Source organism: Heptranchias perlo, chromosome 12, assembly GCF_035084215.1.
Source record: "Heptranchias perlo isolate sHepPer1 chromosome 12, sHepPer1.hap1, whole genome shotgun sequence".
NCBI classification, from domain to species: domain Eukaryota; kingdom Metazoa; phylum Chordata; class Chondrichthyes; order Hexanchiformes; family Hexanchidae; genus Heptranchias; species Heptranchias perlo.
In genome coordinates this window covers 24659702-24674527 of record NC_090336.1, presented here as the reverse complement: position 1 = coordinate 24674527, position 14826 = coordinate 24659702, and the positions used below count along the sequence as shown (strand labels likewise).

At 41.6% G+C, this 14826-nt stretch overlaps 1 protein-coding gene across 1 annotated transcript in view; it reads right to left on the bottom strand.

Annotated features, from left to right (window-relative positions):
- dagla (diacylglycerol lipase, alpha) overlaps window positions 1–14826 on the bottom strand; it is a 355821-nt gene that overhangs the window by 90838 nt on the left and 250157 nt on the right. Inside the window, exons 6-7 of the mRNA XM_067993813.1 lie at window positions 6372–6459; window positions 1530–1664 (exon numbers count right to left, since the gene is read on the bottom strand). Coding sequence (XP_067849914.1) covers window positions 1530–1664; window positions 6372–6459 — 223 coding nt within the window. The remainder of the gene's footprint in view (window positions 1–1529; window positions 1665–6371; window positions 6460–14826) is intronic.

Sequence of the window (14826 nt, the reverse complement as noted above, 5' to 3'; positions counted from 1 at the left end):
TTTCCTGTATTTTCATATTTCCAGCCTTCTCAATCTTTCTTTTTATGACGTCTGTCCAACACATTAGCCAGCCCTTACTACGTTACACTCAGAGGGTTTATATGGAAATGATTAAAAAGACTCACATGGTTTGAGATTAAACATTTTAGCAGTTGTTCTGGTTAAATAACATATACTGGATACTGTAATTTCCTCCCCCATCCACCAACTTTCTCCCTGCCTTTGCTCCAGGCAATGGCTAATGCTGGGGTCTCGTTCCACAGGTGCTAAATGATCTCCAGTCCCTCACGCAAGTGCCCATTCTTATATGAGCCAAGAGTGTGAGTGTTGTAGGCTGTTTGATCATAAGGGGCACCATGGCTTCATTCTGCCCTCAATATCCAACATACAGGCAAATTCCATCAGATATCAATCTGGAGCAGAACCTTGGCTAGTCTTTCCCCTCACTATCTGAGGAACTCAAAGCCAATTGTAGTACCCTTACTGCTGCCCCAGTTGAGACCAACTAACTCAGCACAAACTGGAAATCAAATCAGGGCTTTTTGATCTGTATTTTATTCAGTTACATTTACCAACATTTCCCCAACAATACGATCTCAATCTAATATCAGTAAACATGGTAGAGTACCAGAAACTCTAGATCAGTGGATTAAATGTACTTCAGAATTTTAAGGAAAAAAAAAAGATTCAGAGTTAGAACATAAGAACATAAGAAATTGGAGCAGGAGTAGGCCAATCGGCCCCTCGAGCCTGCTCCGCCATTCAATAAGATCATGGCTGATCTGATCCCAACCACAAATCTAAAGAACACAAGAAGTCGGAGCAGGACCCGGCCACATAGCCCCTGGGCCCTCTCCGCCACCCACAGGGCATTGACCGATCCGAACTCAGCTTCATGTCCAATTTCCTGCCCGCTCCCCATAACCCCTAATTCCCTTTACTTCTAGGAAACTGTCTATTTCTGTTTTAAATTTATCTAATGATGTAGCTTCCACAGCTTCCTGGGGCAGCAAATTCCACAGACCTACCACCCATCTATAAGTTTTTCCAGTACCAATTTGCAATTGGTATCACAAAGGTCCAATGTAAAATGGAATTAGCACCTCTGGAATAATGGGTGGAATTTACATTGGATCTATATCCTCAACATCTGTGTGCAGAACTGGTAATATGTGCAACAGCTGCACTGACATTATTTGACTGCCCAGTATTTGACTGACATGCAACTAACAAGAAAAAATAATCAACAGCGGATATTCAATTGGATTGCACAAAAGATGGAAGAAATGTTGCATTTATGATCCCAGCTGTATCTTGGATGGGAATATGGCAAGTTGCTCCCACATGGGAGTGGGGAATGAAACTGAATGGCAAGCCTACTCAGTGTTAACAGATTTCCTTGTGGCCACTTCAAAACACTAAATAAATTAAGAAGCAGGGCAAGTAGGTGTCCTATTGTGTAGGGAATATGTGGTGTAAATATACAAAGCCCATTGCTTACCCCAAGACACACACAACCCATTGCCTACCTCATCCAAGACAGCAAATCGCTTGGCCCTCTGTCTCTGACGCAACAATACAAGGCCAGCAATGATGTCAGATGGCACAATGTCCAAGTCTCGGAAGAACTCAGCAAAAAGAAAAGCAACTTCAGAATAGGCATCCTGTGAAACAGAAACAAAGCTGATAATAGAAAAATAAAAATCTTTAGGTCAGTTAGGTTATGGTAAAGGAACACTGCCTCCACGATCATGTGTGCAGGATGTCTTATTTAGACTGGAGAGGGAGAAAAACTGCACCTGGTGTGAGCCATTTTTATCACGGTGACATCACTATAAAGGGATGCAATCATGTCTTTTGATAAAATTTATGTTGCTACATTATGTATATATGAACGAAAGGAAAGAAAATAATTTGCTGAATGCTTTTCCCATAAAGACACTGAGGTATGTGGCTTGCATTACACAATGTTGACCACTGTGGCACATCAATACTAAACAATTTGAAACAAACATGTCAGGCATGTTGGTGGAAAATACAAACACAGATTAGTGTTACATCATAGAGGGGCCTGGGATAATACAAGTGAATTCTCACTCTTCATGGATGCATTTTAGCAGGATGAGACACACTAGGGAAAGTCTGAAAATTCAAGTTCTGAGGTCTGTGTGGGGGTGCTTGCATTTCACCAGCTGTGGATGCGATGTAAACAGGATGGTATACAGCAAGGATTGTCCGCATGCTCAAGCTTTGAAGAATGCGGTGCAATCTCACTTACTGTGAATGCACTGTAATGCTGATAATCTGGTGGGACTGTCTGCAATTTGAAGCTCTGGCTACAGATATATTTTTCTTCCCGCTTTAAGTCTGTAGTATTTAAGCAGCCTCAAATTTAATAGCACGCTAGGTTTTTTTCAAATCTCCAATATTGTCAAATGCCATTATTCTGGAGGAAACACTGCTTCAATTTCATTTGTAAACTATATTTCGTATATACATGTATATGTGATTTATTAGGGAAAAAAAGTATGTGATGATGCCAGAAACCGTGTTAATCACCACCTCTCCAGCAGTCTGCATCTAATTGGCTGTCTACTGTTTCCATGACAAGCACACAGCGACAGCTCCATTTTATTATACTCACAACAAATGCTATTTTGGGATTTTAATTGTAGTAGAAGAAATAATTTGGAAAAGCACACCTGTTCCTGGGACAACAACCAGAAAGTAATCAACTCGTCCTAATTAAATTTTACATGTCTCAGATGCAGTCATTTACAATTTTACAATATGGAAAAGATTTGCCGTTGCATGTTACAACACAGCATAAAGGTTACGTAATTTCACTCCTATTTTGCCCAGTACAACATGTTCTGAATAATGTGATTCTCATCTATTTGTCTTGCTGAAAGGCATCAATACATCCAGGCTTATTTTGCCAATTTTCTTTTTCTCGTCTCTTTGCCTGAAGGTCAACCGTTGTGTGGCAGATTATCGTTAATGTAAGAACAGTAAAGCATTCTTCAAGTATGTCAGGAGTAAACAAAGGGTACAAAGAGGGATTGGCACACTAAAAACTGACAATGGGTAAGTGATGTCTGAAGATAGAGACAAAAGCAAAAAACTGCCAATGCTGGAAATCTGAAATAAAAACAGAAAATGCTGGAAACACTCAGCAGGTCAGGCGGCACTCCTGTCCTCCATCTTATCACAGACCTCTTTCCCTTTTGTTCTTTTCCTGCCCCACTTTTCTCTGGCTCTGTATTTGCTTAAAAGCTGTTCATCTTTAACATTTTTCAGTTCTGATGGAAGGTTATAGACCTGAAACGTTAACTCTGTTTCTCTCTCCACAGATGCTGCCTGATCTACTGGGTGTTTCCAGCATTTTCTGTTTTTATTTCTGAACATAGAGAAATTGCTGAAGTATTTATTGGTTATTTTTCAATAGTGTTCACAAAAGAAATGGGGAGATAAATGCTACAATTGGGGGTACATTTCAACGGTAAATATAGACTGAAAATTTTTTTAATCACAAAAGAGGTTGTTGAACTTTAAGGTGTCAACTTTCATCCTGAAGTTCTGAAGGAACTGGCTCAAACAATTGCGAGTTCTCTTGTGGATATTTCTCAGAGGCCACTGGACTCAGGCCAAATCCCAGTGGATTGGAAAGTAGAAAATGTGACTCCCATCTTCAAGAAAAAGGGGCGAGGAAATTATAGACCTGTAAGCCTTAAACCAACCGTTGGGTTGGGAAAGTGTTTGAAAGTATCATGAGGGATAATACAAGTGAGCATCGAGTGGCTTGAACTAATCCGAGACAGTCAGCATGGTTTTAGGAGTTGAAGGTCGTGCTTGACTAATGCATGAATATTAAAAGAGGTGGACTCTGCAGCATGCAAGAATAGTCCCACAAGACACTGATTTAGAATGTATGCGACTAAATGCAATGGCGACTGCTATGCCCACCCAATGTGTAACTGAGCTGTAGAGACTAGAAAGGTTCCAGGTTAAATCCCTCATCCGTGTTGAGCTAGTTTACCTCAGCCAGTATGGCCACTACAGTTGACCTTAGTGCGCGTGAACTAGAGTGGGGAGAAGGAGAAAAAATAACCCAGGGTCCCTGGTTTAAATTGTTATACAATGACGCCTGCTGGAAAATGTACATGTTTGGATGCCAGGTGGTGATTGAGTAGGGCTCAACCATGCTACCCATATCAAAAAACCTGCCGCCATTCATTGTCCAAACAAATACATGAAGAATATTTAAGCGAGGTATCAGAAGGAAACCAGTGACTCTGGATTGTAACCCAGAATAAAGGAGCATTTTGAGAAGAGAGAAGAAAGTGTGGGACGTTGAAAACATAATAGTACTAAGGAAGAACTTGTATTTATATGGTGTCTTATCACATCCTCAGGGCATCCCAAAGTGCTTCACAGCCAATGGATTACTTTTGAACTGCACCAGCTGTTATGAAGGCAAACAAGGCAGCCAATCCGCACACAGCAAGATCCTACAAAGAGCAAATGATTGAATACATTTTTGGTAGTTTTGGTTAAGGAAAGAATAGTGGTAAGGACACCAGGAGAGCTCCTTGCTCTTTTTTGTCCACCTGAGTTGGCAGACAGTGCCTCGGTCTCACACCTTGGCCAAAAAATGGTACTTCTGACAATGCATCGCTCCCTCAGTACAATACTGAAGTTATCAGCCTAGAATATGTGCTTAAGTTCACAGTGAGGCTTGAGCCCACAATATTGAGGTCCCAGGATTTGCACTCTGAAGTAAACACATCACGAAAATCTCTATGAATTGTTTGAATCCAAAACAGCTCCATCCGAGACCAAAATCATCACAGGTGTAAAATAATGTATTACCTCCAGTGTATATGGAATTTAGGCAACACTCCATAGTCCAGTGTCACAATGTTATAAGGCACATCAGAAATTCTATTTTATTGATCTATCTCGACAAGTCCGACCCCTCAGGTTGGCAGTCAATACAGTACTGGGGAGCACATGTCTGTGATCACGCAGAGTGTTAGCAAAACTTCCTCGGACTCAAGAACATTAGTGTATGATGGGCACTTATGTTTGGTACATGCACAGTGAGCTCCAAGTTCCTGAGGTAGTCAGAATGGCAAATTGTGAGAAACCAATAAAACCTAGTCAGTGTGACTAAAGCAACATTATTTAGTATGTCTGATTCATACCAGCAGGGTAGGCAAGGATAAAGAAGAAAGAGGACAGCAAAGTGGAACTGCAGATATCTAGATATAAAGTTACAAGGTGAATGAAAGAAAGAGCATGCAGCACAGAAATAAACACTGTACAGTCCAAGAATGAGAAAGAGGGAAATGGACAGAAGATCAATAAAAAAACAACTGATGGAAATAGAAAGGGGGTCAGTAAGGTTGAAAAATAGGACAAAGGAACGGAAACAGCACAAGACTTCCATTTATTACCCATTTACTATTTTTTTTAATCTAATGGGCCAGATTTTGCTGTCAAAATGGTGAAGCTAATGGCACGTCATTATTTATGCGTAAATGTGAGGTGAGGAGCAGAAGTGCGGTTAAATGCCAATGTCCAAAAGTTGCTGTCCGAGTTGCACCACTCCGCTGTTAGCTTCACAAAAACGGCATTACATTTAAACACCTCATAAAATGATTTCTTGCTGAATGTGACACTTATACGAGACTGCCCTGACGTCACAAGCATCCTGATTAAAATGGGACAGTTGAGAGGTATGATTATGTGAGGAATAACCCTTCCACACAGTAACAGCACAAATAGCAAGTGCCACTTAGTGTTTCCATTTACAAAACTTCACACCATTAGTGACCAAATCAGTACCATCCATTCAAGTCCTTATGTGGTAGTCATAATAAGCACTCTCAGCCAGAAAGTATTTAGCTCCTTGCATCTCTCCTTAACATTCTCCGGACTGATACATTAAAAAGGCCCTTTGGGGCACATACTTTCTGTGTCCAGAGTGCCTTCATTAAGATCATCTTTCCTGTGACAGAACTGCTCAACAAACATTTTACAATTTTAGTGCAGGAGTGAGTTCCAAGAAAGTAATTTAGAATGGATTCAGTACCTGTTGTTCAGCACCATCATAAAATGATGCCAAAGAAGCACAACTTGATGCAGGAATATTTTTCACAGACTGCCCTGATTCAGTATCTGACCAGCAGCATCAAAGCACAAACTATGGTAACAAGGGACAATGGCAGACATAAGCAAGATACCAACATACAAATGTCTGCTATATTTTTGGTGTAGATTGTTTAGTGACTGCACATTGAGTTGATGTGGTTCTTTTAGCTAAACAGAGAAAGGAGGCCCCAATTTGGAAAAGCAATTATACTTACACTCTGGGTGTCCTTTGTACGGGTACAACAAAGAAAAAATTTTAATCGTCGGCTCCAGCTACTGGCCTGTTCTTCCTCCAAACGATGGCTACAATAAAAAAAATTGCATTTATAGTCTTAAGAAAGGACAGTTGGTAAAGTTAACACACTAAAACAGAGGTCAGTTTTGAAGACGTCTTCCCATCATTACCCAGTTTCAAAATCAAAACAACCCAAAGATATAACAAATCTCTCAGGAGAATCCTGGATCAACCCAACTCCCAATGATCCAAGCAAATCCCCTGATGTACTGCTCCAGACATGGCAATGTCAACAGCCAGGAGGTGGAACAAGTGACCTGGAGTTTGGTGTTACTAGTAGCAGCAATTTCTTCAACAAGACCATTTTTAAGCTTCACCAGCAATAAAACCAATTTTCTCCCGCGTTACTTCCCTCCTCTCCTGAAGACATCAGCTCGTGATGGAGTATAGATGCACTCTAGTGATGGAGCCAGCAATTGAAGAATGTTAGCTCGACACATAATGAATTTTATGTCAATGAATTTTACCAAATAGAGCACAGCAATACCAGTTTAATGAGACAACACAAGGACAGAGTGACTACCCAACTTCAATCCAAATATAGAAATAGCCATCAGATTTATTCCAAAAAGGAAGAATCACTTTACAAAGCAATGCTTAATTGAGGATACTGAATATGTGGAAGCAATTGCAAAGGAGATACCTAATCATAAGTAGTATCATAAAACTCCAAGAGAGAAGCACAAGTGGTTTGCTGATCACCTGAACGGAAAGATTGCATTACTGCCTTGAAATCATCTCAGCCATCTGGTAATATTTATATTATACAGATTTTTTAAAAAACTGCTACAGTTAGGTGATGATTAAAAACGATAATAAGACCTTATGAAATTTGATGTGCTTAATATCCTCCAAATGCAATGCCTACGCAGTGGGAGAAAGTAATTAAAAATGGAGGAAAAAGACAGCCTACTTGCTGGACAGTAATTGATTTGTTTTTGGTGTGCATGTTGCTCTAACCATTTACCATTTCCATAGGTGTCAATTACAAAGGTGTCGCTTAAACCGTACTAAGTGCACTGGCTATTTCGGGCAGTTCAAGCAGCTGTTTGCATCTCATTGAAGTGCAATTAACTGTCATTAAGTCCTAACACCTCTAGAACTCCTGCCACTGCTGTAAGCCCCTCTTGCCAGCTTGCTGAGCTGGACACGTTCCAGCTCCATTTAAAATTAACATGACAATTAAGATGAGTCCAAACAAGTGACTTTAATTGTGTACTGAGAAGCAGTTTCCCTAGCCAATAAACTAATCGTGACCAACATGTGAGAGTTCTTAAAAGACGATTTCAATTGAATGGGACGTTATTTGAAACATGACAACTAGTGTTACCGTTTGCTCTAGATTCGGGCTCCATTTAACCCACCCTCCCACAGACAGCTTCCGTCTGCCCCCGTCACAGTCTGACCACCCCTTAAATGGTTCCAGGGCGGAACAAAATATCCTGACGTTTTACATGTTCTTCCAGAATTATCCTCACTTCTTTTATGCCTCCTCCACTTCACACCATCGTTTATTTGTTACACCAGCCACCACGTACAACAGTAGCAAATACAAGCTGCTCAAATTCAGCTGTTAAAAATTTTAATTTTTCTCAAATTATCTTTCTGGGCATGCCTGACTGTTGTCTTACTCAAAGGTTTATTTTCCTCAAAACTAGTTGCAGCCAACTTTTTGAGGTAAGGAGGATGTTCTCTGGTATGAATATATTAACAAGCTTTATTTGAGCTTCCTGTCACTGCCCTGCGAGGATCTTTATAAATAAAACAGGGATTTGAGATGAAGTGGTGATGAACTTTACTTAATTTTTAAAAATTACAAAAATTCCTATTTTACTACACTGCTGCGATATACAATGGCGCGGATAGTCCTGTTGCAGGTGAGCTGTAGGGCTCAGATATGCTCTGCAACTTTGAAAATATAGTTATCAGTTTGCTTACACTAGTGGTGGAAACCTCTTTACTACCATGCAGTAACCGAGAGTGCCAAGGAACATAAAAAGATAGGAACATTAGGAACCGGGAGTAGGCCATTCAGCTCCTTGAGCTTGCTCCGCCATTCAATTAGATCATAGCTGATCTGCATCTCAACTCCATTTACCTGCCTTTGCTCCATATCCTTTGATACCCTTACCTAACAGAAATCTATCTCTCTCAGTCCTGAAAGCTCCAATAGTCCTAGCACCCACAGCTTTTTTTTTGGGGGGGGGGGGGAGTTCCAAATTTCTATTACCCTTTGTGTCAAAAAGTGCTTCCCGATTTTGCTCCTGAATGGCCAAGCTCAAATTTTAAAATTATGTCCCCTTGTTCTTGACTTCTCCACCTGAGGAAATAGTTTTTCTGTAACTATCCTATTGAATCCCTTAAGATGCAAATCCTAGCCGAGGCCCCGTGCGCTTGGTCAGATGGACATCAAAGATCCTGTGGCACGATTGAAAGAACGGGGAGTTTTTCTGGTGACCTGGCCAACATTTATCGCTCAACCAACACCACCAAGAACATTTGGTAATTTATCTCATTTGTTTTTTTGTGAGACCTTGCTGTATACAAATTGGCTGGCATGTTTGCTTACATAATAGTGACTGCACTTCAAAAAAGTAATTCATTGGTTGCGAATCTCTGGTTGAGAGAATTCATTGAGGACATGAAATGCACTTTATAAATGTACATTCTTTATTCTGTGCTGTTTCTGGTCTGCCAGCTTTTTTAAGCTGTTGATCAGCTTTTGCCAATTTTCTAAGTTGACATGTGGGGAAATACCTGTAAATGCTTCTAAGCATCAATTAAGGCAGGCTGCAGGTAATTTCTAAATACTTCAACAAATATGGTAGTTTCTGTATGTCCTGACAGTGAGGTCCACCAAAGCCCAATGTTCACCGGTTGTTACAATGCACTGCTTATTCTTGTATTTTTATCTTCAGAAGGTGCCCTTGCAGAAATAGTGTGTGATTTGCACAATTCAATAATGGGAACAATAATAATGGCTCTTATAATAATTTGCCAGCTTTTGCTCTCTCCACTCTCAAAAGTGCTGACTCCTACTGGGGTATGGTTACTCAGTGCTGACCACTCTCTGGTACCTCACCCAAGTCCCCATTCATCAAGCACAAGTTTATACAAGTTTGTGCATCACTGAAGGGTAACTAGTGCATGTGGAACATCTCACGGGGACAGTGGCATCACTTTCTAACCTGATCCAGTCTTCACCTGTTGCCGACACATCTGCATTTTCCAGTACCAGTCACTGGATACAGAACAAGAGTGGAAACCAGATGATTTCTTTTCTCCTTCTCGGGTTGTCAGAGCCAATTGCAGCACCTGGACTGAGATCAGTTTACTCAGTGCAGACGGGAGATCGATCCTCAAGCTTTCCTGGTCTGTACTGCTCAGTGCGCTTAGCAATTGAGCCATCGGTGGAACTCAGCGATTATTTTTCCAATTCAGCCCTTAATTTTGTGTGCACAACAGTTGAAGACAAGTCAGAAACAGGAATTGATTTTTTTTCCAATTAACTTAAATTGCTCCACATACAAAGTGAAAAGTTGAACCAAAACATAATGGCATGAACATTGAGACTATCGTTGTTAACCTTCTCATTGATTTATTGCACCTTTTGAAAACAGGCCAGAAAAAAGGAACCCATTTAAGCTGTCTGCTTCAATGATCGATAAATAGACTACTTACTGTGGTACAATGCCACTGACCAAGAAGGTCCCCTGTTCAATCCCCAAGCCATTGACAATTAAAATTCATCCCAACCAGAGCAGCAGAAAAAAACTAAAATTAATTTCAGTGCCCCTGGGCTAGGGAAAGGAAAAATCTGCCACAATTCCGCTCGATAACTTTCTAGTGATGTAGGCGAACACTTGCTGTCTGGTCTCTGACCTGAAAAACTGCCATTTGGTGAGGTAACAGAGGGTACCCAGTGCCCGTGGAATAGTATCCCAACAAGAATCTGTATCTTCTGTAGAGTGGGGGAGAACGTAGGGGAAAAGAGTGTGTGGAAAAACAGAACAAGTATTTTTTTTAAATGAAGAATGTTCATGAGAATGTTCTCTCACTATTTTTAAGAATAGAATTAATTGAGACAAGAGATCAGTTTTATCTTACTCTTTCTCATGCCAATATTCTCCCCTCTTCTCCAGAAGGCAACAACACCTTCCTGGGGTACGGCTCCACAGGCACCAGTTGCCATATGGCACCTTGCCCAAATACTCATTATTCCTATTTCTACTTCTACCTAGACAGTGATGCACAGACCATTCATCTGTGGGGGATGGGGACATCACATCATGGCTTGATCTGGTCCTTACCCAACATCCACATAAGCACTTTCCAGCAACTGTTGCTGGTTAGTGATCTGGAATTATTTACTTTTCCTCTCCCTAATCCAGAGGCTCAAAAGCCAATTGTAGCATTCCTACCATCACCCTGGATTAGATTATCTAACCTGGCACAGACTTGGGGTTGGAATCTGAAACCTATTGATCTATATGATTGGACATCATGCTGAGTAGTGCATTTACAAACTACTGAAGGATCATCCTGGAGAGCAAAGATAACCACAGCTTCTTTCGCTATCAACCAGCTCTAAAAGTTCCTCTCCACTGCGGCCATGCCTCCAAGTCTAAGGAGCTCTTCCAAAGTCCTCTCTTTCATATGGCTGACCAAGCCTTTCTTCTCCAACACCTCTCCTAATGCTGTTCAGGTCAATGGCACTGCCCTCACTTGGCTGTACAATCGTAGCCATAGTATATCCAGCAATGGCTTCTCTTCTTGCCCCGAAACATTACCTCCACAGTCCCCCAAGGATCTATTCTTGGCCCCTCCTCTTGTTCATCTATATGCTGCCCCTTGGTAACATCATCCTCAGACATGGAGTCAGCTTCTACATGTACACTGACGACACCTAGCTCTACCTCTCTTGACCCATCCACTGCCTCTGTGTTGTCAGAATGCTTGTCTGTTTTGAAGTCTTGGATCAGCAGTAATTTCCTCCAGTTAAAAACTGAGAAGACCCGGAGGCACTTGCCATAAACTCCATACCTTTACTTCCAATTCCAACTCCCTCCCGAATCGCTGTCTCAAGGTGAACCAAGCTGTTCGCAACCTCAGCATCCTATTCGAGCTGAGCTTCCGATCCTATATCCTCCCCATAACATCGCTCCCCCTACCTAAGCTCATCTGCTGCTGAGACACTCATCTATGCCTTTGTCACCTCTAGACTCAATTATTCCAATGCTCTCCTGGATGGCCTCCTATCCTTCAACTTCCATAAAATGCAGCTCATCCAAAACTCTGTTTGCTCTTATCCAATCCCGCACCAAGTCTCAGTCATTCATCCCAAGTCTCAGTCATTCTTCATCGCCGTCCTCACTGACCTACATTGGTTCCCTGTTATCCAACTCCTCAAACTTAGAATTCTCATCCTTCTGTTAAATCCATGAATTGCCTTGTCCCTCCCTATCTCTGTAAGCTCCATTAACAAACTCTCCATTCCTCAGACTCTAGCCTCTCGTGCATCGCCCCCTCCATTGACTTTGGTGCCTTCCGTCACCTAGGCCCCACACTCTGGAATTCCGTCGCCAAACCCCTCAGCATCTCCACCTCCCTCTCTTCGTTTAAGATCCTCCTTAAACCCACCTTGGTCACCCCTAATATCTCCTCCTTTGGCCTCCATTTTTTGATTACTCCTCTGGGAAATCCTTTGGGACATATCTCTACGTTAAAGGTGCTATATAAATGCATGTTGTTGTTTATTCTATAGAAAATCAAATATTCAAGATTGATCCTCTACATCTCTAAGCCTTATTAATTTGAATACCCTCCCACCCCCATCATATCCACCTTGGTCTTTTCCCAGATGCTGAATCTATCTTCACATATTTTATTTTTTAGTCCCCAATCATTCTAGTAACTCTTCTCTGCACATTTTCCATCTTAGCTACTTACTTCCCGTAGTGGGTACTTCAGAACTGCATGCATTGTTCTAAGTACAGCCTGACCAACTCTCCACACAGTGGCAGGATAATGTTCTTTGATCTACACTATTCTTTTATAAAACCTAGCATCTCATTTACTTTATTGACATCAGCTTGATGTCTTGAGGGTTCTATCTATTGACTCCTGATTTGTGGTCAGTATTTTCCCACTAATCCTATAATCCCTCTGTTTATTTAATGTCATAGAATCATAGAACAGTTACAGCATGGAAGGAGGCCATTCGGCCCACCGAGTCCGTGCCGGCACTATGCAAGAGCAATCCAGCTAGTCCCAATACCCTGCCCTATCCCAGTAGCCCTGCAAATTTTTTCCTTTCAAGTAATGATCCAGTTCCCTTTTGAAGGCCATGATTGAATCTGCCTCCACCATCCCCTCGGACAGTGCATTCAGATCCTAACCACTCGCCGTGTAAAAACGTTTTTCCTCATGTCACCTCTGGTTATGTAAGGAATCTTACAACACCAGGTTATAGTCCAACAATTTTATTTTTAAATCACAAGCTTTCGGAGATTATCCCCTTCGTCAGGTGAGTGAATGATTCACTCACCTGATGAAGGGGATAATCTCCGAAAGCTTGTGATTTTAAAATAAAATTGTTGGACTATAACCTGGTGTTGTAAGATCCCTTACATTTGTCCACCCCAGTCCATCACCGGCATCTCCACATCATGACCTCTGGTTATGTTATCAATCACCTTAAATCTATGTCCTCTGATTCTTGACCCTTCCACCAATGGGAACAGTTTCTCTCCATCTACTCTAGACCCTTCATGGTTTTGAATACCTCTATCAAATCTTCTCGCAACCGTCTCTGTTCCAAGGCGAACAAGGTTCTCCAGTCTTTTCACATAATGAAAGCCCCTCATGCCTGGAATCATTCTAGTAAATCTCTCTGCACTCTTTCAAAGGCCTTCACATCTTTACTAAAGTGCACTGCCCAGAACTGGACACAATACTCCATTTGTGGCCGAACCAATGTTTTATAAAGGTTCATCATGACTTTCATACTTTTGTACTCTATGTCTCTATTTATAAAGCCCAGGGTCCCGTATACTTTTTTAACCGCTTTCTCAACCTGTCCTCCACTTTCAATGATTTGTGCACATATCCTCCAGATCTCTCTGTTCCTGTACCCCTTTTAGAGTTGTGCCCTCTAGTTTATATTGCTTCTCCTCGATCTTCCTACCGAAATGTATCACTTCGCATTTTTCTGCATTAAATTTCATCTGCCACGTGTCCGCCCATGCCACCAGCCTGTCTCTATCTTCTTGAAGTCCATCACTATCCTCCTCACTTTTTACTACCCTTCCCAAGTTTTGTGTCATCTGCAAATGGGCCGCAATCTTGATAAGCCTACCATGCGGGTACTTTATCAAACACCTTTTGAAAGTCCATATACACCACATCAACTGCATTGCCCTCATCTACCCTCTTTGTTACCTCATCAAAAAACTCTATCAGGTTAGTTAAACACGATTTGCCTATAATAAATCCATGCTGGCTTTCCCTAATCAATCCACACTCGTCCAAGTGACTGTTAATCCTGAACCGGATTATCATTTCTAAATATTTCCCCATCACTGAGGATAAACTGACTGGCCTATAGTTGCTGGGTTTATCAAGGGTGTAACATTTGCAATTCTCCAGTCCTCTTGCACCACCCCATATCTACGGACGTTTGGAGATTATGGCCAGCACCTCCACAATTTCCACCGGTACTTCCCTCAGCAACCTAGAATGCATCCCATCCGGACCGGGTGACTTATCTACTTTAAGTTCAGCTAGCCTTTCTAGTATCTCTTCTTTATCAATTTTTAGCCCATCCAGTATCTCAACTATATCTTCCTTTACTGAGACTCTGGCAGCATCTTCTTCCTTGGTAAAGACAGATGCATAGTACTCATTTAGTACCTCAGCCATCCCCTCTGCTTCCATGATTAGATCTCCTTTATGGTCCCTTGGCTCCACCCCTCCTCTTACTACCCGTTTACTGTTTACGTGCCTGTAGAAGTTTTTTGGATTCCCTTTTATGTTAGCCACCAGTCTATTCTCATACTCACTCTTTGCCCCTCTTACTTCCTTTTTCACTTCCCCTCTGAACTTTCTATATTCTGCCTGGTTCTCACTTGTGTTATCAACCTGACATCTGTCATACACGTCTCTTTTCTGTTTCATCTTACTCACTGTCTCTTTTGTCATCGAGGGAGCTCTGGTTTTAGTTGCCCTACCTTTCTACCTCGTGGGAATGTGCCTAGACGGTACCTGAACCATCTCCCCTTTAAAGGCTGCCCACAGTTTTGCTTGCCAATCTTTGATTCCAATTTACTCGGGCCAGATCTGTTCTCATCCCATTGAAATTGGCCCTCCTCCAATTA